The 23,414-nt window shown below is 34.6% G+C and overlaps 1 protein-coding gene across 1 annotated transcript; it reads right to left on the bottom strand.

The window, feature by feature from the left end:
• On the bottom strand, positions 1-15,496 carry Urod (uroporphyrinogen decarboxylase). Its single transcript, XM_089632107.1, has 7 exons — positions 15,379-15,496; positions 14,997-15,284; positions 13,507-13,665; positions 6,984-7,127; positions 3,927-4,082; positions 3,056-3,223; positions 1-2,552 (listed from the first exon to the last, which is right to left on the bottom strand). The coding sequence occupies exons 1-7, from the start codon at positions 15,394-15,396 to the stop codon at positions 2,409-2,411; spliced, it is 1,077 nt and encodes a 358-aa protein (XP_089488233.1). The 5' UTR covers positions 15,397-15,496; the 3' UTR covers positions 1-2,408.
• Between the last annotated feature and the right edge of the window lie 7,918 nt (positions 15,497-23,414).

A 23,414-nucleotide genomic window follows, 5' to 3' on the forward strand; every position in this document is an offset into this window, starting at 1 on the left:
AACATTAATAAGAAACAGAATTAACATAAACAGAAACATTAATAATATTAATGATAAGCCGTAAATAACCCAAACAGAAATATTTGTTACACCAATAACGGTCGTTGTTCCCAAACATAATTAGCAATTGATTAGCTGAAATTTTGTGTAAACCACGCTCAAATGCACAATTATCGTCGTTTTTCCAATGCAAGCCTCCTTAACTTACGCTGATCTAGATCCCTAATTAATTCTTTTCTTTCTGGTACTGTTAATCCTTCTGCTACGGAGCGGAATAATAAACTTAACCCAAACGAGAGTTTTGTACGATGTATTAAGTTTTTTTTTACATTTATGCATTATTTAGATAATCCTAGAAAAACTAAGCGGTAATCAAACTGCGTTTAAATTTTTTTTATTCCATTACATACTATTTTTTAAGATATTAAATAATATCTGTCGAAATCTCCACCCCGATCCTAAATACTTTTAAAAAATTTCCTCATCGCAAACAAGTCGTGTGTGCAGTCGTAAAATGTGGATTTTCCTGGAAAGGGCTATATTAATATGTATTTGAGTTACACTCGATTTAGTACTACCACTTTTACCGTTTTACATTACTTAAGGCGATGCACTACGTCGTGTAATATTTTGAATCGAGCCGCTATCAATGACACAGCTTATGTAGATGGCGATAAGGCTTAAATTCCCGCTTAACACCATCCACCTGTTTTGATTTATGCAAGAAAAAAACATGGCCAAAAAGTGCCTTTTATTTTATTTTGTGGATGTTCAGGCACAAATATTTAAATGTTTTTCAATCATTTTATAAGTAACTTAATTTGCCACATTATACAATAAAACCATAACCAAAAATGGGTTCGTAAGTAGGAGATTTTGAACTTTAAAGCAGTTTTCATAGACCTTATACATTATTTTTTTCTGGGCTTATAAAAAGACTTAATAACTTTGCGCAATAAAAATTTCTAGGCTACCAAATTTTCAAACCAAAAACACATGTTTTTGCATTACTACGTAGTGCATCGCCTTAATGATTGATTGTTGGGTGAAGATGGACAATGTCTGGTTAAAATGGTAGATAGAAACTAATATCTGAGTTTACCAAAAATCGGTCAAAAGTCATTTGTCGAGGGTTCATCCAGACAGCTGTGTCGAGTGAGCTATAGTACAAGTATTAGGAAGTAAATTTTTAACTGCTAAGGTATTTATTTGTTAGTTGAGAACTGCATCTAATACTAGCCTAGCCCTAGTAGTATGTGGATAAAGTTAGTGCCTTGTCTGGTCAGAAGATTTTTTTTTTTTATAACAAATACAAACATTCCCGGGTTATGAATAACCTGACAATTGTTGAAAATCTTCTACTACCACCACAGTAAGCGGAAAATGTTGCTTGTGTTGTGATGGATGACTTAGCCAGCCGAGGAATTGAACACACTACTCCTGGGAAGGACTCAAGCGATGTAAACTCAGCCGCCGAGCCGTCTAATGGTTACCGGCTGTAAGTTGAGGACTGCATCTAAAGCTAGCCAAGTACTTGGAATATTTGGATGATACTACTGCATTGTCTGGTTAGTAGATAGCCGATTGCCGATGGTAACGGATGTCTCAAGCGGTTTAATGTCAATGTTTTTATTCATTTCGGCATTTACAGACAATAATTTACATTATATATGTATGTTCATTTATACATTCACTTATATATAGTGTAACCACCATTTATTTATATGTGACCAGCAATGGGGTGCAATTAGCAGCCTAGCAGATATATAAGACGAGGAAGGGTTTCCGGTTACAATGGCAACACTACTTCCGCCGAGCGAACGAGAAAGAAAACCGAACTGCTATTTATATCAACTTGTGATTGAATCATCAATAAATAGTTATATACGGATTTACAGACTATTATTTGACATTCTCCTGCATAATAAGATACTATGGATTGTTTTTTTCATAGAATTTGAACAAATTTCAACATTCATTTGCGAGTTCTATGAATGGCCTATTCAAGTTCTGTTATTATATCATTATAGGCCAGTTACTTCACAGAACTGAAATAATAACAGAACATGAAAATTAATTTTGAAATTCGAAGAATTGTTCAAATTCTCTGAAACAACCCGTTACAATATATATCTACTATTATTCTAATGAATGTATGTATAAAATTCAAATTTATCCAACTTAAATTCACAAAACTTTAAATGTGGGTACACTGAGTATGCAGGACTGGAGCGTGCAGAATTTTCTAGCACTTGCAATCCAAGCAGCATTATTTAAATAAATTGTCAACAGAATGAAAGAAAACTGCTAGAGAAAAGTTGGTAACAACGGCCGTAACTGTTTTCGCAAATTCTCAGATCAATAATGATTAATTAAAATAATTTTCAACACAATTTGGCGAAGTTAAGTCAAAGAGCTTCATGAACAGCTTCGGTAAAGGTGTGCATGCTGTCAATGGGAGTTGCTGGGGTTATGCCGTGGCCTAAATTAGCAATGTAACGCAGCTTTCCGAATTTCCGCACCATGGTCGTTGTAAGTTCTCGAATTTCATTCTAAAAAAAGACACAGATTCTTAGGATTAAATTGAATGACTTAGGGCCGGTATTTCAGCTGATTTTTAAGCTCGGCTTGAGAGAAGATTTACACTCGTCAAGTTGGTCTCTGGTAAGAAACCTTACAATCTTCTCCGACTGATAATATTCCTAGTATAATGAAAAACCGGCCCTTAGTATTTTTAATTTTGCAACTGGAAATTTGTGATGGAATTTCATTTTAAGCCTTCAGGTGCAGTATGCTAATATATCGGCATGATTAACAGATTATTATGATCAGTTTATGCCTCTTGAGTGCGGCAAGCCGATATACAGGCTGGGCCATGAAAATGAAATGAAATCTTGCAAACTTGGTCACAACACGGGAAATATGTGTCCCTGTCACCTGCTCATTTTATTTAGCAAATAAAAAAGTAATGATGAATAATATAAACAAATATCCAGAAAATTAAAGATAAATGATTATCAATAATCTGTCTTAGAATAAAATAAAACTAATTTACTTGTTCTTTGTATAAATCTTGAGGGTCCAAGTTTCCCTGTAGGGTGACCAGGTCCCCGACATCTTCTCTGGCCTTCTCGGGATCAACGGTCCAGTCAATCCCAATCACATCATATCCCAATCCCGCCTGCAACTTCAGGGAGTGTCCACCACCTTTTGCAAACACCGTCTAAAAAGTATACATAATGCATAATTATGACATGATCAATTCTTTGCACGCGATCGTATCATATATGTGATACAGCAAGATATTGCGGCCATATGACAAGTCTGATTCAGCAACTTTGGTTGCCGATAATAGAGCGCTCTTCTGAAATATTAAATTTTACCGATCGCTCGAGTATTTCGAAAATTATCACAAAGTTGACCTGCATTGAAAATTGTTAAAAGCAAAACAATATTTCGTAAGGAATATCGATTGAATGTGTAAATATTTATTTTTAAAGTATGTGACGGTGTCCATGGTCTAGGGGTAAGGCTCTTGACCATAAATCCGGAGATCGCGGAATCAAATCTCAGCGTGCGCAATAAAATGTTATTTAATTGTGTTATTTCACAATTCATTCATTAAAAATAACATATATGTAGTATATTTGTAGTATATTTACGGCATATTCCAGAGTGGAAGATACTCTCAGTATCACCTGGTAAAAGACCATTATTCAGAATTGTAACGTTGCTTGAAATAGATTGAGCAGTGTTTGGTTACCAGATCTGAATAGCCAGGTACCTTCCTCATTTCATCTTTCCCATCTCCTTTCAAGGGTATGTTATGGGCCACAGTATAACTGGCTACAGAGGGCTGGTGGCAGTTGGGACTTAAGTGTAGTACTAATAAAAAAAATTGATGGATAAAAAATATGAACACATACCATAGGAACGGGAGCTAATCCTTTCTTCACAATTCCTTCTTTTACTCCTGTGGATATTTCTTTAAGATAAGGAGCACAAAAGATTGCAAATTGTTCAGCGGTTAAATGTTCAGCGCTTGATTCAAATACCTGCAGCAGTTGAGCCCCCGCTTCTACCTGAAATATAAAGAATCACATTTCAGTATTGCGATATTTAAATGGATATGAATAAAAAATTGCACACCTAAGATGATTAAGGTATTGGAGGGAGATGAGAAAAAATGTCAATCAAAAGTTTTTTGTGTGATAAACAATAGCTATCCATTGATCTCAATACAGCCATGCGAGTGGTTTATTTATGGTAGCCATCTTGAACAACATTATAGTTCGCGAAATTATGTTCATTATTGTTGATGTAGTTTGCATGGATTCATTTAAAATGTCAAACAATTCATTGAATCATGAGAAAACTTTTTCAAGTGAAGTGTCAATTAGTTTCGGTTACAGGAGATAATAATATACAATATAACTATAAATTTTGCAAATGACGCCAAATATCAAATCGGTTTTGACATTTGTGAAGTAAACAAACGCAGAATACAAATCGACAAGACGTAAATCGGTTTACAAACAATTGAACAAATTTCACAAGCAGTACCAAAGTATATCATAAAAAAAAATTACAGCAAAAGAACATCGGGTGATTACTTTTGCCCCACCCTGTACAATTCCCAATTCCAAAAAACATCATTCATTTCCAGTCAACAATTCATGTTCATCTGAAGTTGTAATTCGGAAGCAGTTTCAGATCCAACAGTAACAATATTACGTATATTTATAATTAGTTATAATATATTATGTACAGTAAAACTCGCTTAAGAAGTTCCCACTTAAGAAGTTTTCACGCTTAAGAAGTTTTGATTTTTGGTCCCTTGAAAATTCCATACAAAAAACACGATTTTTTCCCACATAAGAAGTTTTAGAGCTAAAACTGCTTCCCGCTTAAGAGGTTTTAGAAATCCGGCGGTAAAATCAACACAAACGAAATATTGTGTCGCAAAATATCTAAAATGAACCTTTTTCCAAGTCATAAATTGAAAGACGTTGACTGAAACCCATACCTAGTACCTGAGACCATAAAACCCTTTGTCGACCGCCGGGCCGTAAGCCGTAACCTGCCGTAACCAATAAATAAACCAAATACCCCGTCTCCTAATCCCCTAACTAGGTAAAATAGCAATGGAACGAATAAACAATGCGGAATTATGTAACAAATATGCAAGCGTCTTTAAGGCCGAAATAACATGAAAGCATAGACATATGAATATTAGTAGACCTGCCCTAAGTGATTAAAAGCGTATTATCCCCACTCCCCATACCGGTTCCATTGGAGCCGGCTGTGCTCGCGTATGGCCTCAAGTGAAATTTGAAAACGTGACGTCATCATTCTTGTGCGAACTATGGTCGAGGCATCATCGGTTCATTTTACGAAATAACACGGCAAAATGTTGACTTGTACTATGAAAACTTGTAAAAATAGATGTGAAAAAGAGAATAAACCCAATTGTCGTATTACATTCCATATATAAGCATTATTTTAAGCATATTCACATCGTATAATATGAATCAGTTGTTACTATCACATCGAGAAACGTCTGGACGCGAAACACAAAGCTGGTTGGTTGCTGGGAAGTAAATTATGAACATTTATAAAAGTGTCTTAACTAAATACTTAAACGAAATATTCGACTCTGAAAATAGAACCGAATTTTTTTGCCGAATTTGGACTTCGCAAATTTGTTCATAACGTGGCGAGTAATTTGCGCTCCCATGTAAAAATGTCTATTCATTCAAAAGCAGATTTTACTTTTAAGAAGTAAATGGTGATATTATAATGCGAGATGCCTATTTACTGTCAGATTGATTTATTGACGAATCACAGTCAGCTTCACTCCCTTCGTTCTTCAACAGTTGATTTTACCCCTCGCCATTATCTTCTCGTCTATTAATTCCTATGTCTGTGCATGAAAGATTATATTAAACTCAACCTTAATGACAACGTGGGCTAGATCTACATTTGCATACATTTGACGCCTCCTTCAATAATCTTCCCTTTGATAATGAACATAGAGATGTTTCGTAATATTATTGTATAAAATTTTTATTCCATCGAATTTGTAAAACACGAAAAACTTTTGATAATCTATCGGATCACGGTTAATACGGAATATTTCACCTTTAAATACATAACAACATGATTATATGGCAGGGGAGATGGTAAAATATGCATTATAATTACGTTTTTTTCATTCAAACATTAAAAATTGCCGTGCATCATGTTTCATCTGACATTTGTCGTAAATTAAGTTTGAAGGTTAGGAAATACATATGCATAAATTTAAAATGTAGATTGAAACGAAACTTCGCAAATGATTTTTGTAGTTTTTGGATGCGTTCACAGATTATAATTCCAGCGACAAACAGCTCGTATGATATAACTACCTTTTTCTAAGTACATAATACTAATTACTAGAATATATTTTTTTTTGACCGCTTGGATCATATGAGCTTGTTTTCACGACAATTTAACATAGGTAGACATAGGAATGACGTATGCCCCGGACTCGAGTTATTAAATGGCTAAAATTGAATCCCACTTAAGAAGTTTTCCCACTTAAGAAGTTTTTTTTCCCCGGTCCCTTGGAAAACTTCTTAAGAGAGTTTCACTGTATACATATTTACAGTGTAATTGAATATGTAATAACTTAAATCTGGGGAGTTATGATGCCATTGCTAGGGAGTTATTGTATTTTTTTGGCAACGCTGATCCCAAGGAACTGTAAATATCTGAGGTAAAAAACATACTGATTTTTTTTATTTTGGTACAATATTTTTTACATTTCAGAGTTATCCAGTAATGTTGGCCTCACTGGGTGGCTTACCCACGCTGAGGCCTATTAAAACAAATTAATATGCAAATGAATTATTTAGAGTACCGATATTTTATTTTATTTCGCGGGTTTGACCAAATGGTCGTGGAGGTTTCCTACCCCTGCCATATGGCTAAAAGTCACTTACCTGCATTAATAAGTATTCAATGATCACAGCGGTCAAGGTTTTTAATAGTTTGTGAGATTCCGTTGTATGATTCTCGAGCCATCCTTTAGATTTGGCCATTGTTTTGCTGCCGCCTCCTTCAATCATGTATCCCATTAAAGTCCACTGAAAAAAAAATTAGAAAATATAATTAAAGACTTCATTGATATCTAATTATAGTGATTTGTTTTTGGGGTATTATGCCGTGTTGCGCTACCTCCTACTACTACTCGTAATTGGATTACACATCTGCCCTGATGATGGACACTGCAATGCTGTCCGAAACGTTGGCTAAAGAAGGAGGTAGCGCAACACGGCATAATACCCCAAAAACAAATCACTATTTATTAAAAGTATACAATACAGAATATAGTATATTATATAAAGCATTGTACTCCCAGGAGTTAATAAACTCATTGCGGGAATGATACGCATTACATGAAACATATAGTTGTATGTATTAAATGGACATATTATGGGACATACACAACATTATTATTTCAGATAGTCATTAATAAGTTGAAGTTTGAGCATGTTAGTTTGGGTCTTTTTACATTGACTTGCACATTTGATCTCGTTGGGTAGTTGATTATATTTTGTGTGAGCTATGTATTCCAGGGATCTTAGTCCATATTTTGTTGATTTGATTTTTGGTATATAAAGTTTGTTGTGATTTCTTGTGTTGTGTTGGTGTACGTCGCAATTGTAATAGAGTGTAGTGTTGGAATGTGCCGAGTGTTGAATTACTTGTAATATAGTTTTCGTTATTTCAAAAGTGGGAATGGTATTAAAAGGAAGTATTTGGGTGTTTCTGTAGATGTCTTTGACATGTGTGTCCCAAGGTAGACTGAAAATATTTCGCAGGGCTCTATTTTGTACGACTTGGACTTCTGAAATCATTTTTTTTGTAGCAAATCCCCAGATTCCGGCGAGATATATTAGATGTGAGTGAATCATAGCATGGTAAATCGATTTTAATAGAGAGGGAGGAAGTAACCCGCGAAGTCTATATAAAACACCAGTTATAGGAGTAATTTTGGATAGAACATGTTTAAATTGGTGATTCCATGTGAGTTGTGAATCAATGAAAAGGCCAAGATATTTTGTAACATCAACCCTTTCAAGGCGGTTATTATCAAGACTTATATTAAGACTTACATTTTTTTTATTTGCAAACAGTATGTAATGTGTTTTTTTTATGTTTAGGCTAAGTTTGTTTAGTCGCAGCCAGTTTGCCAGGCAAGCTATATCCCTTTCCATTTCCTTTTCAAGTTTGTTTAAATCATTATTGTGATAAAGAATCACTGTGTCATCTGCATAGAGTTGTATTGTACCCTTAAGTCCCCATTTAGCAATATCATTTATGTATATTAAAAATAGCAATGGTCCAAGTACGGAGCCCTGAGGCACGCCACATTTTATCGTTCCCATGTTGCTTGTCCCTTTTCCAACAAAGGTCTGACAGTGTCGATTAGAGAGGTAGCTACACAGTAACTTCAGGGGAGTGCCTACTATGCCTAGGTGTTCTAGCTTCTTTAGTAGTATCCCATGGTCAACCGTATCGAATGCCTTTTTTAAATCTATAAATAAGCCTGCAGCATGCTTACCCTGGTCTATATGCTTTTGGAGGGCGTATACAAAATCGAAGGCAGCACATTTTGTGTTAGATTGGTTTCTGAATCCATACTGTTGGGATGCGAGTAAATTGTTTGATAAGAGATATTTAGTGAGCCTAAGCTTAATAACCTTTTCAAAAACTTTAGAGACGACAGATAGGATGGATATAGGACGATAATTAGAAGGATTTTTTTTGCAATCATCTTTGTAAATCGGAATTATTTTTGCTATCTTTAGTTGATCTGGGAAGATTCCACTATCCAGGGATTGATTAACCCTTGAGACGTTGTTGATTTGCACGGATCGAACCTTCTACAAGCTTCCATTTTTTCAAAGACAATAACAAGCACTATTTCGTTCTCTTTCTGACATAAAAGAAATAATTAATTTTTAGATGAGAGGAAGAGAGATATATGCATTTTAATAATGTGCGGTCGTTTTGGGACAAATATGGTCTTAGGAGAGTATAATGCGCGCACGGCATTTGGGACTGTTTGGGTCTTAGAAGGTCCCAAGGGTTAATAAGAAAAACAAGGTGGTCAGCTAATATATCTTTGCAAAAGTTCAGGTACACTGGTGTAATTCCATCTAAACCTGGAGATGCATTAGACTTTAGTTGAGAGATGATACTGAGAACTTCTGTTTTATTTGTTTTGGCCATGTATAAGGACTGGATTGCTTTTTGATCCGTGTTTATAGTGATAGAATCATCTGGATATGATGCAATTGTGGCTGCTAAGTTTTCCCCAACTGATATAAAGAAGTTGTTAAAAGTTGAAGCTATCTGTGTTGGGCATGTTATTTCTTCATTCTTAATGAGAAGACATTCAATTTCATCTTTCTGGGGTGTCGAGCTATTTGTTAGAATTGCATTTATTATTTTCCATGTCTGTCGCGGATTACGCAGGTTTTCTTTAAATATAGTCGTGTAGTATTTGGTTTTAGCATATCTTCTATAGTTGGTAACTTGATTTCTTGTTTTATTTCTCAGTGCTGTGAATATATCACTTTGCTGATTTTTTTTCCAGAGTTTAAACGCATTGTTGCGCTGTTTGATAAGTGCATTTAATTTTGCATCAAACCATGGAGTATTACCCCTCCGTTGGTCTCCTATGCGTAACTCAGATTTATGTTGGGATGATTTTATTGCTGTTTTGATGTATTCATTAAAATTATTATAGTTTTCATTTGCATTACTGGTGGTTTCGTGTGGAAAGTTGTGGGATTCTAAATATGTTTTTAACATGTTTTTATCGGTTTTGGTGTTGTTTGAAAAATAATGTATTCTATTTTTAGTGTGATGTTTCAAGCTGTTTTGGTAATCTAATATCAAAATGTTATGATCACTTAGGTAGGCATCTATATTTGCAGTAGTTGAGGAAATATTTTGTCTGTTTGAGATGATATGGTCTATTAGAGAAGTAGAGGTATCTGTTACTCGTGTAGGATAGGATGTGTTACATATGAAACAGTTGTATGAGTCTAGCGTGTTGATGTACTTAAGAGATGTATTATTTTTTTGAAGAATGTCAATGTTGAAGTCACCAAAGATAAGGGTATCATTTCTACAGTTATTTAAAATAGATTCAAGATACATTAAGAATTCGTTAATGTTTGAGGTAGGCTTTCTGTATATAACATAAATATTTAACGGTTTAAAATTTCTATTACGGATATTAATTCCTAAGAAAGAATTTTCACTACAATGTTTTTCGATAGTTGTAGCATTTAGTGAATGGTGTGTGTAGAGAATCACCCCTCCTCCTCTTTCATTGGTGCGAGACGCAAATGTACTTTGGTAGCCGTCGATGTTGAAGAAGCACTCCTCACCATCTTCCAACCAGGTTTCGGATATTGCAAGTACGTGTACAGTGGGTTTGATGCTCTTTAAAGTTTCTTCAATCTCGTCAATTTTATTTCTGATACTTCTCGCGTTAAGATACATTATTCGAAGGCTATTTTTTATTGGCTTGTAGTCTTCAATTTTCTCATATTTGTATTCATTTATACTGGCCTGGGTCCCGGATGCTGTAGTTACAGTTGAGTTAGCCATAGTCAACTCTCTCCATTGTGCGTGACATCATTATGGCACGGTAGGGGCAGTCCCTATCGTTTGATCTGTGTTTTGGTGCCTCAATTTTGCCTTTGGCCATTTTAAAGCAGTTCCAGCAACGGAATTCTTCTTTTTGTTCCTTTTTTGTGCAGTCAGATGATTTGTGTTCACCAGCACAGTGTAGACAACGATCTTTTGATTCAGTACATCTCGCGGCGGAGTGACCGTATCCCATGCATTTATAGCACTGCATGATTGGGCAGCTGTCTTCGACTCGGACTCGTTGGAAACCTATATTTATTCTTTCTTGTTTTAACATAGCTGAGTGTACTTCTTTTTTGACGATCAGAATAACATTTCGTAGCCTATCATTTTTCCTGTTGTTTGTGAATCTTAGAATTTTAATAGCTTCCTTGTCATTTCCAGTGGCTTCGTAGATAGTATCATTTTGTTGCAAAATCATGTCTAATATTTCGGAATCTTGTGTTTCTTTTTCGATCCCCTTCAAGATAACATTAGGTCTAAGACGTTTGCCCTCATGAGCAACCAAGTTACCATTGGTCAGCCCTGGAATTGCTGTTAGGATCTTCTGTGCATCTGACTTTTTAGGGCAGGTAATTATGACCTTGTTATTTTTGGCCTTTGACATACCACTGACACCCACTCTGAGGTCGGCTGGCTTGATAATATCCTTTATTGTTGAGGTGATGGATTCTGACGTCGCTTCTTGGTCTGATGACGACACTATTACGGCATGTCTGGTGCGATCTCCTCGATTCCCTACTGCCGAGGCGTAACTGAGTACGGGTTCTTTTTGAGAGTTGGCGCAGAAAGCTGACATTTCCCTACAGTGTCTTTCTTCCATCTTCAGTTGACATTCTGCATTCTGCACCTTGGTTTCAAGTAATTCGACTTCCAGAGCATGAAGTTGTTTTCCCAGTGTGGCTCCTTTCTCAATTATCTCCAGCAAAGATGAGATTATTGTGTCGCGGACTTCTTTGGATATGTTATTTTTGAGAGGCTCGGCTGCTTTCAGTGCCAGAGTGGCAATTTGAACAATATTCATGGCTGTCTCGGACTGTTTCGTTTTCTGGAGAGAAATATATTGGGGGATTTTAACAGAAGTCAGAATCGGTTTGGTTTTGAGAGGAGGAATTTTGTCTTCGTTGATAGATGGAAGCGCTGGACTGGACTCGTGTGTTATTGGTGAGGATCTTGTAGTAGAGGAGAATGTTGTTGCGGTGGTGGTAGAAAGAGCAGAGTTGGTGTTAGTGGGGATTGACGCTTGTTTATTAGTCTTAATTTCCTTCTTTTGTCGTTTGTCCATAACTTTTCTGCTTTCGGCTCGGGTTTGTCTTGGGGACTTAACTAGTTCTGGACTGCTAATGTTCCGGATTATCGGTGACCTCGGCGTGGTTCCCGATTTTTTAAAAGGATCTTTAGCCCCTGGGGGGGTACACGGGGGATCTGCCATTTAAAGTTTATTTTAATGTTTACATGTCACTAAGAGTTGTATTGTATTTATTGTAATGTCCTGTTTTTTTTTTCACTTGTATATTTATTTTTATATTTACTAATATTTATGGAAAAAAAAAATAGATATAAAACGGTAATTATTTATTTGGAATTAATGGGGTTCGAACTGTCGTTCTTCGAAACTCGGCGCTAACGCGTTCGCCTCTAGTCCAAATTCCACTGTTGTTATACCGTCAAATAATAAATTATTATAATAATAGTGTCAGCACTTGGGATTTTTAAGAATTTATAAAATTACTTTAATATGTGTTTTTCGCTTTTGGAATAGATAACGCCTATTTGTCTGCAATCGGACTAGCACTTTATTTGTATAATGGGAATTGGCAGAGATACGCCTGTTTTCCGCAAATCGGCTAGCACTGGTAAAAGGTAAACAAAGTGAGCTCACTTTCAACCAATCGTCATGCAGCTACTTAAACTACCCGGTTTTAACAATATTATTGTTATTCGCTAGAACTATAATGATTTGTCGTGACAATCTCAAATCATAACTCATTGATATCTATTTTATTTTAACCTATTTCTTATATGTAACCCGCTTGTGACAGAAAGAGAGGTTATAACAGAGTACTCAGTGGCAGGACCAAGAACAATGCAGAATATTTTCTTTCGTATATCTGATTTTATGAAGTGTTGTAAACGTTGAGTTCAAATTCTGTGGCTTGCTTCTAATGTCAGTTTTTCCATTTATTTTTTTTGCGATTTTGCCTCAAAATTGGGTTATCTACCGAATTCTGCAAAGTCTGCATAGCTTGAGATTTGAAACAATAAAATTGGCCCTTTTAGAAACCAGGCACAGAATTCGTCTTATTAACAATACCGTTATGTGGGTTTGTCTCCCAGTAATATTTACTTATTTACGAGGGTAGAATTCTAATTGATAGGTAGTGTTAATATGACATAAGACTGGGATGTGTCACAGAAATACAAATTGTAATTGGCTGACAAGCATAACAACAACATGACAGTTGTGCTTTTCTACTTATCAAAATTGGTTTAATAGCTGAACGTAGAATATGCGTTTAACGGAGACCTTTCAAATACTAAAAATACAAAATGGCTCCTACTGGCCATTAATTTGATAACAATTTTACAATTGAATTTTCTGTGAATTCGGCCCAGTTGTTTGCAGAAATTTACATGTAACAAAGTCATCAAATGGCAATTCAGCACCATTTTGTTTTTTGACTGTTGAAAGGTTCCCGTTAAATGCTGATTCTAAGGACGAATTGTTTCACAGAATTTGAACAATTTCTTAGTAAGAATGTTTATCTTGGATAATAAAGCAAAATGTATAACCGGAGCTCCGGTGAAGCCAATGAGAGGAACGAGCCCGTCTATTTTATGCCTTGTCAGAGTGATGGCCTCTCCAACGTACAGAAGTCTTGAGACGGCTCCTTCCACTGTAAGTTTGTTAAGGTCTTCTGGCACATTGAGCGGTTCGGGAAACACTGGCCCCTGAAATATAGAGCGGGAATATAAAAAAATGAGTTATTTAGAAGCAGTGAAGACATAAGCCGAGAAGTGTGTCGTCGAGGTTCCTTTGCGCCCCAAAGAAAGCTAACTTTTTCATTACTTCCTGTGATTTATCAAGCATTTTTAGATATTGATATTCTTTCTTTAGCAGATAATCAACTTCAGTGATTCGTCTAGGGCACTGCGCGTCAAAATTTTTACTTCCCGGCACATTCACCCGGTGAATGAGATTTGTTGATGAGGCACACCAAATAAAAATGCCTTAAAGTAAATGTACTTTATTAATATGAATAAAGGATATCACAGTGTAGGTAACAAAATGTAACTTGAAATTTTGATTTGAAGTATTAATTGGACACCACGCTACTAAAACAAAGTAGAACTACCCAACTCTAGCTTCGTATCGGCACAGTGCGGTACCGAGTGGGTGTGCGTGTCCACTCACTACGTCAGTGTATCCTTGTGTTGCGTTGACCACTTCTTCTAGTATCTGTTCAGTGTTCAGAATTTATATACAGGTGTCCGGTAAAGTTCACAAACTTCGGTAGGTGATTCTACATGATTGTAGAAGTAAAAAAGAAAAATAACTTTTTACGAATTTTTAATGTTTGAAGTTGAAGTTTACAGGTACAAAATTTGAATTGTTCGTAAGGAGAAAATAATATTCTTCCATGGAAAAATATTTTTGTATGGGAAAAAAACAATGGAATTTCGAAAAAAGTTATAATCTTTTTTACTTGTACCATCATGTAGAATCAGCTCTCGCAGTTCGCGCACTTTAACTCCGGGACAACCTGTATTATGTACATTGTTTGGTAGATAACTTATTGCAGACTGAAGCGATTGAAATACTAACTTCTCATTATTATCCAACTACTACAAAGTGTTATTTTTATAAGTACATATTAAGCGTGTCCCGATTTTCTGTATATTTACTAATATCTCTAACGCTACCAATATCAGCAATTGACGACTTTCAGAAGAACCCCTTTTTCGTTATATTTGTTATACTTATTAACAAAAGGAAACAAATTTAGTGGTTTAAAACAAAGTATTTTTTTAAATTTAGTAACATAATTAGTTGCATCAACTCATAAAACAGAATTATCCTGATTTTATTAATTCACTGTAACACAATTAATAAAAATCACCAATGTTATGATTTTATTTAGACAATTTATCCAACAGAAGAAATGTTTTGAAAATGGGGTTATTTTTTAAAACGGAAAATGTTAAATGAATTCAAGTATGAGAAGAATTATCAAATTGCAAATAGAGGTAAAAAATATTTGACGTTATCAAATCAAACTTACTCTTCCCGGGCACATTTCAACCGTCATACCAAGAGCTTGAGGAATCACAAGGATATCGCTGAATATGATCGACGCATCCAAACACTTGAAGCGCCTTAGAGGTTGTAAAGTGACTTCACAAGCCAACTCCGGTGTTCTGCAAACTTCGAAGAAATCGTGCTTAGCTCTCAAAGCCAGGAATTCTGGCAAATATCTTCCAGCTTGCCTCATCACCCAAACTGGAATCTTGTCCACTTCCTCTCCTCTGGCAGCACGCAGAAGTCTATCATTTTTAAGTTCAGGGAAAGCCTAGACCAAAATATATAGGTTAAAAGTTATATATTGCGCAAGACGCCGGTTAAGAAAAGAATATATGAATAATTTTGTTTGCAGTTTGTTTTACCTTGTTGTTGGACGGCATTTTACAGTTAAAATATAATCGGATTGAATAATTAAACTTTCAAAATAGTATTTATTTTTTATGACTTGACAGTTGTCACTTTGACAGTTGGACAGAACTCGACTGACGTTCGCTTTTAAGTGGTACCAACTCTGCCACAAAAATATACCTTGTACTCACTGATGGAGAAGTTACCGCGATTTTCGAAAAAAAAGTTTCTAATGAGCAGACCGAAATTATTTAGGCATGCATATTTGTTATTCTAAACTACTCGTGTCTTTTAGATATAAAAGATTGAAACTTATATTGATATAAAATTTGTCTGGACATAATTTCAGTGAGAAACAATGACAGGTTTTAAAATAACGCTTTTTGTGTGGCGCGTAGGTACTTTTAACTAAAAATGTTCATGGAGTTTACTCAGTTCTACTTAGTTTTACTTAGTTTGTTCATGGCTTACTCCGTTTTAAACGGTTTTCAATGTTATTGCGAAAATATAATCAGGAAGTAGTTAAGGTACGTTGAAAAACCTTGGGATATAGGTACATAACGGTAGGAAGTAGAAACTAAACGCTTAAAAAGGTAAGGTCGTAAATCCATAGAGGCTACCACCAGAAAAGGGTTGTAATTATTCCCCGTTTTACAGTTAAAGTGAAGACATAATAAAAAATGCTAAAACAGTAAAAAAACATTAAATAATAATATTAAATAGTTTTCTTTTAAGCCGAGGCAGGGGAAAACATTTACATAATTAGTTTTACAAATTGCTTGATAAAATTTATTGTATTTATGAATTATTTCATTTGAATACAATAACTGATAACAAAATAATAGTGCTCGAATTTATTCATAAAAAATTGTAATTTTTAATAAATAAAATAAAATATAATCGAACTAGAAAGCCGTGGGATTCTTGATGTCTATTTGTGTATTTGGTTTTTTAAAACCAATACACTTATTAGAATCTTAAATGGAATTCTACAAAGTAATTAAAATATATATAATTACTTTCAATGTAATTTGTAGTAGAGGTAACATCTAGGTAAGGATGTGTAATTATTGCTTGTGTGTTAATTTAGAGCTTAAGTAGAGTAATCTATCAAATCTATTTGCCAAACAAACACTTTGCCAGTGACCATGAGTTTGTCCAGATTCGAGTGCCTGCTGTGCGCAACATGTCCAAAATACCCAATGATAGGTACTTACGTTGTAAGCAGACAAAACTTTTATCTCCAGCACCACATTCTTGTGCGTCTACCCGTTTCTATATTAGAAGACAATATTATAATATTACGCAGAGAAACGTTTTTTTTTTTAGAGATCATAAACAGAAGTATGTGCTCGTTTACAGAGCAGCAACCTAACGGTATTAAAAGAATGTAGGAGAAAGAAAATAGAAAGGCAAAAAGGGTTATTTGACCTTCATTGCACAAATTTCCTGTTATATTATAAGGGTTTTAGGGTAGACCAACAGTTGCTTTATTATTTTTGCAGTCAGGAAAGAAAAGAACGCCAAAAGATAATTAGGAACTTACAACCTTCAATATTAGCGGATGAATTACAAAAACACATTTGGTAAATATCTATGAGATGCACGTCTATACCAGTAACCAGTAGGTACTTACATTTCTGGTCCTTATTGACAACCTGTAACTCTGTAACATCATTCAAATGTTTATTTCATTTTAAAGGCTCTGGTGAACGAGCAAATTTTTACGAAAAGTTATTGTCAGCAAAGTTTAGGAATAGGCAAAATTGTCGTATATTGCCTATTCTCGTCGACGTAGGTAATGCCCCGTCTGGACGATGAGTTCGCCTGGCTACCGATATTACGACAGTATTGCCGGGCTAAATCTATTTCCTTCTTGCCCAGTTAGCCCGGCCCACCCACCCGCTTCGAAAACTGTCACAATTTCGTACGCGATTAATAAAATTCGCAATAATTAAAAAAAAAAATTTATACAATTTTACTCTTGACTAACAGAAGGGTATGTAAGAGATGATGTATGAATTAAATAAAACAAGGAGTGTGTGCCAAGATAAAGTAGTTGGCGGTCCGTCTTCTCTGCCTATCCATGCGTGATGGGTAGTTCGTTGGATCGTTTTTAAATAATCTATTTGAATAAATTAATGCAAATTTAGGAAGCGGATATTAAACACTTCCTGACTCCGATCAAGCTGAAACTCTTTAGATAGACTCGTTGACGATGGCAATGCATTTTATTTAATTTTTGGTGGCAATCACTTACATACGCGGACACGTACGAATTTCTCTGAAATCGGATGAAATTACAGCAATTAATTAAGGTAAATGTCGGTCCTACCCAATCGGTATTTGGCTCAGTTATTATCGCGGTTGACTCTAGTCCTTGGGGAGGGTGGTTCAATCCTCAGTCAAACAATTTTTTTTTAATTAAAAAAAACGTTTTAAAATTTCACCGCAGTTAAAACCAGTCCCCGGGGAAGAATTAATCAAAAAATAAATGTATTAATTAAAATAGATGTATTTAGTAAAAAAACATGATTTTTTACATTGACATAATACGGGTTGAATTTTTGTTTTGTACCTACATTACGCAAGTTTGGCGCGATACGATGATATTGCCAACATCTTGCCCTGACAAGACAATAATATTATTGTTCGGCAATAGACAATAACGGGCAATCTTGCTCGTTTACCAGCATCTTAAAGAGTTTTTTGCTCGTTTTGCCTCCATTTTTTGTACAACTTAAGCAAATGTGTTGATTTATTTATTCTACATAAAGGATGAAAGGCTCCGTTACGTCTCCGATGGACGATGAATCTTTTTATAATTGGTTAAGTGACCAAATTCCACTCTTCGATTTGGATATATCCGTGGGATTTTAGGCTGGGGTTTTAGCAGCATCCTTGCACCTGTGTTGTGTAGAATTTATTGCCAAATTGTTTATGGTTTCACTGGGTTAAACGGCCTTATGGACAGACCTTTTTGGGGGTTAACAAAAGGAAATTAATGATATCTGGTAAAAGGCTGCCTTGATCGCACTGCAATAATTCAGCGAAGTCCCGTTAGGTTTCATTAAAAAAAAAACGGAACCCATCTTTTCGTGAACAGCGCATCTCGTAGACTTTTAATAATTACATTATGTTGGAGGGTAAAAAAATTATAAGCAATTTCGGAAATCAAGATTGTTTAAATGTTCAATCATAATAAACAGAATAATATGTTCATCCGCGTTAGTATTTTAAAGAAGTTTGAGATAATTGGCCAAACTAAATAAATAAGTTACTTATGTAGGTACCTACTTACTTATTAATAGAAAAAAGACACTTTAGGTATAAATTTCGTAAACAAAATACAATGTAAAAAGGGCAAGGACATTTTTCAAAATTCTTATATTCGCAATGTTTTTTTTGTTGATTTCTGAATGTCGAAAAAAATGTTTTTTTTTTTAAAAAAAGCTGAAAAGGGTACAATCTCCGTCTTGAAAGAGTACCTTTTTATAAGAGTCCCAACTGCTCCCAACCGTCTGAAGCAAGTGACACTATGGCATCCCTAATTGGGGTATGTTGTGAGGCTGAAGGTAGTGGGGAGGAGGAGATGAAGGTGGGGGAGTACCTGGCTATTCAGATCTGGTCACCAAACATGGCTAAAGCCTTTTCAAGGAACGTTTCAATTCTAAATGGTGGTTTTACACCACGGTGATACTGAGAGTATCTTCTACTCTATTCATTTATCTGTAGACATTATTATCTATTATAAGTAACTAACCATCTCGTCGTTTCTCCGCAGGTGTTGGCAGAGAGCATAGACAGTCAAAAAATCCGTCTTGGCACACACTCCTTGCTTCATTCACATTCATACATCGTCTCACACATACTCTAATGGAATAATAAAATTATTATAATTAACAAAGGTAAAACGGGAATTTCCGTGTGCTTAAAATAATACTATACGTACCTAACCTAACCTTACAATGCAAAACTTACTTAACATGACATTATTTTATTGCTGGATTACAGCTTGACGTACTTTATTAACTTTGCAGACGACCAAAATAGGAACTAACGAATGAGTGAACTATGTTCCGAATAGCTACAAAATATCTACAGTACCTAATGACGCCTCCTCTTACAAAGTTGGGTGTCGATTTTTAATCATGAGGGTAGGTACCTACTTATTATCGATAGTTGATAACTACCTTTATTTTGATTGACAAATACTTTTTTTTAATGTGAATACCGCACAAGAATTCCAAATGCCCAGAGCAAGTGGCACTATAACATCCCCAATTGAGGTATGTTGTGAGATTGACGGGTCAAACAATACTAATCTAATAATACATAATACATCATCTTTTGTATAGTCAAATAATATGTTCCCATGGTTTATAAAAAAATAGCCAGGTACCACAATAAACGATGGGTTCACAAAAAATAACAAAAAAGTGGTTTTTTGCAGGGTAGGCAGTGACATGTGCATTTTATATCTTCATTATTACACATATGGATAATAATAATTTGTATAGCGCCGTTTTTTCAAAAGAAAAATCGCCTCGAGGGCGTCGTACAAATTTTGCTTACTAGGCTTTATATTATTTTGTGCAAACAGATATAAAAAAAAAACATACGTACGTGAAGTTACTGCACCTGAGAGTATTAATATTTTTACATATGGTAACATGATAAAAATATTAATATTTCGTTGTCATCCAAAACTGAGAAAGATTAATAAAACAGATTCTGCACTACCCATCTACCTTCAATATTAATATACGAGTATATGTAGGTACTTAATATCACACGGTAAAATTAGTTTATTCGTTACGAATGTAATATATCAATTTTGCAGACCATGTTTGTTAATTCGTATAAAAGTAATTAAAAATGCTCGATATAATTGTTAAGATTTTAGAAAAAAAAATCTGATTCTTTTTGGAAGTAGTCCTGTTAGTAGGTACCTCGTAAAACCGTAATCAAGCGAACCTTTTCTAGAATATTGAAAGTTTCCATCGTGGAAAACTAGAATACTTAGGTATCCATGCAGGTATGTATATAATGATAAAATATACAGTCAATTAAATTAAAATAGCACACACACAGAATTGTTAACCGAATAGAAATTGCATAGAATTCTTTCACACGTAAAGAATGTAGAGAAATACTACTGTACTTTTGAAGAAAAATCATAGATGTCGCTAGTATTCAATAACTTCAGGAGTTAAATAAAAATATAACCTGAAATCATTATTATTCGTAGGAATAAACATCGAAAGTTAGTGATTAATTAACTTAAAACTATTGATTAGGTATATACCTAACCCAAGGTTTTTAGAAAATTTCTAACCTTAGCAAGCATGTTTACTTCGTGAGGGATATTAGAAATTGCTTTAAACTTCATGTTGCTAAATTTAAATTCCACTGCCGAGAATCCTGTAATACATATATGTAAAGGCCGTAAAGGGTACATGAAGATAAATGAGTACTGCTTAAATCAAGATACGGTTAAAAATGTGACTGCATGACCATTTCCTAATAAAATATTAGCCGTGGTAGTATGCTGTGTGCCTTTGAGTTTGTGTTTGCTTATGAGTATGTAGACTGTCTTAGGTATATCTATCGGTTTATGTATTGAAATCTCTTAAAATATTATTCTTATGTATCTATTTGATTGTGGCTTCTCGTTATATGTGTGCTTTTGTTGTATTATTAATATTGTGAAAATGACCTGCTGACAAACTGCTTTCGCAGTTTAGCGGGTCTGAATACGTGTTCATGCAAGTGGCCTTGTCCGAATAATTATAATGGACGAGACGTGATAATATTATTATTTTTAAGAACACGTGTTAAGACTTCCTCATAAGATATTTATGATTTGTGTAATTTTTCAAATCATTCGTTATAGTCCCTTTTTTAACAGGAAAACGAATAATTTAACCAGATTTTTAATAAATCAACTTTACTGATCATTATCACAAGTTTTCTACGCGTAAGTAGGTACGACAAATTTCTGATCTTTGAAAATATCTTGAAAACACAATTTCGCATAATATTGGGCAGAAATAAATTAAACAATATTTAAATAGGACCAGTCGAGAATCGTGAACCTGTGGTGGATTCAACAAGATGGCGATCAAATTTTCTATATCGTAAAAATTGTGCATTAGATGCGGTAAGCAAAGAATCTAACACGTGCTGACCATCGCGATGTTTCGCAGTAGGCAGAGAAGATTAACCACCGCACAGCTCTGTCTTGACACACTTTTCTTTCCCATACATACTCTTATGTTATTCTGACTCTTGACATGTCCCGACTCAAGTTTTTGATTCACTTTTCTATGATTATCTTCCTCGGGCGTCTCCGATTTCTTCTATCATTCTCTTTTATGACACACATTCCTCTGGCGTTCCTTTTTCCGTTCATCCACATGCAAAAAGAACCCAGGAGACTTACGATGTACCTACTTTTATTGAAAACATAACACACAAAGAACATCATAAAATCACTTATTTATTAGGACCTCTTGTGTGGCTAAGGGGCTTTCTTTACAATGACAATAGATAAGTTTGTAGTGTTTTATTTTAATTCTAGACACAAAAGATAAATACTAACCTCTGCATGTGTCTCGCCCACGCTCTAATAAACCAAAATATTTTAAATGATTTAAAATAAAGTAGGCATTTAAAGAAAATATGAATTACCACAGTACGTCAAACGCAGGGTAAAACTTTTATTTGCCACACGATCCATTGTTTACTGAAATTTACATATTCAAGGAAACAAATTCTTTCGACCGACCGAAGGTGTGCATAAAGTTTTACTTTTCGTGGCCATTGTCATGTAAAATATGTGAGGGTTGAATTCTACAAAAAATGGGGTTGGAGGGAAAGAAAAGGTTTCTCGAGGGGATTGCAAAACACCTCTAGTAAGAAGAAATTAAACAGAAGACTCTGAGCAATAAAGTATATATCAATTCAAGGAAATGCGAATAATGCACTTTAATCAAAATTCACATTTTTAAAATCGAAAAGATTTTTACTTAAAAGTGACCAGCACTTTTTAAGAACCGCATTTATTGTGCAATAATTTTTCGAAACCAAAAAGTTAAAACTATTTGGTTGAAGTGTTAAATGTATCTATCAAAAAGGATGTATTTTTTACTTGGTGGTTTAAATTTATTTGCTTACTTCTCAATGTCATTTAAGAGTTAGGGTGAAGAACTCACTTTTACAGGTGTCATCGGGGCAACCCTTATTCCTTTGGGGGGTGTCTAGTGCTTCAGTTTCCAGGAATTTGTTGTGCCAACGAATCATAATCATTTTCAAAAGAGAACACAACGGGTCTAAAGGGATTATAATTTTGGAAACTTATTGTGACAGAATATTTTCGTTTTTGACAATTCAAAGTTGGCTTGACGTAAAACGTGAGCCACTCGTTATAAGTTTTTTTTTTAAATAGTTTCATTGGCAAAGTATAATATAAGTACAAATTCAAATATTTTCACAGTTCTTCTCACTGGGGTTTCCTGTTCTGTTAAGTTTTAAATTTGTATGACAAAATAGCTATATGTTAATATTGCTATATGTATAAAACCTAGCTACAAAACTATTTGCTCTTTGTAACAAATTTATGTTTTTATACCGTAAATTTACGAAATTTCTTCTTGTTTGTCGGTTTCCTGGAGTTCCTATTATTATCGTTTTGTACAAGTGTCAAATGTGCTAATTATTAAAAGAGCATTATATTTAAGGTAGTTCATTTTTTACGGTTTCTGAAAACATGTAAACACTATTTTAGTATTGATTATACTAAATTCTCGTGCTACATGAACAGTATGCAAGTATTTACTATGTAGGTACTATATGAATAAATAATTTTAGTAATGTATGTATAATGAAAGAGTATTTACATATCTTTGATAATCATATAATATCATTAAATTATAGCAGAATTATTTGTCATTTTTCGTTTCAGTGATCTATACTACCTAACTTTCAGATTCCGACTATTAGACAGTGTGTTTCGAGCGAATTAATGTGACCTGTTTTTGATGTTTGT

The sequence above is a fragment of the Hesperophylax consimilis genome, chromosome 5, assembly GCF_061612785.1.
Source record: "Hesperophylax consimilis isolate HC1 chromosome 5, BYU_Hcon_1.0, whole genome shotgun sequence".
Taxonomy (NCBI): Eukaryota; Metazoa; Arthropoda; class Insecta; order Trichoptera; family Limnephilidae; genus Hesperophylax; species Hesperophylax consimilis.

Bases quoted from the DNA above. Each gene is read 5' to 3' on its own strand.
- Urod (XM_089632107.1), bottom strand. The intron at 3,224-3,926 runs GTATGTGTTCAT...TATACTTTTTAG, and splicing joins GATTAGCTCCCGTTCCTATG to ACGGTGTTTGCAAAAGGTGG. The intron at 2,553-3,055 runs GTAAATTAGTTT...GTCTTTTTTTAG, and splicing joins AAGATTTATACAAAGAACAA to AATGAAATTCGAGAACTTAC.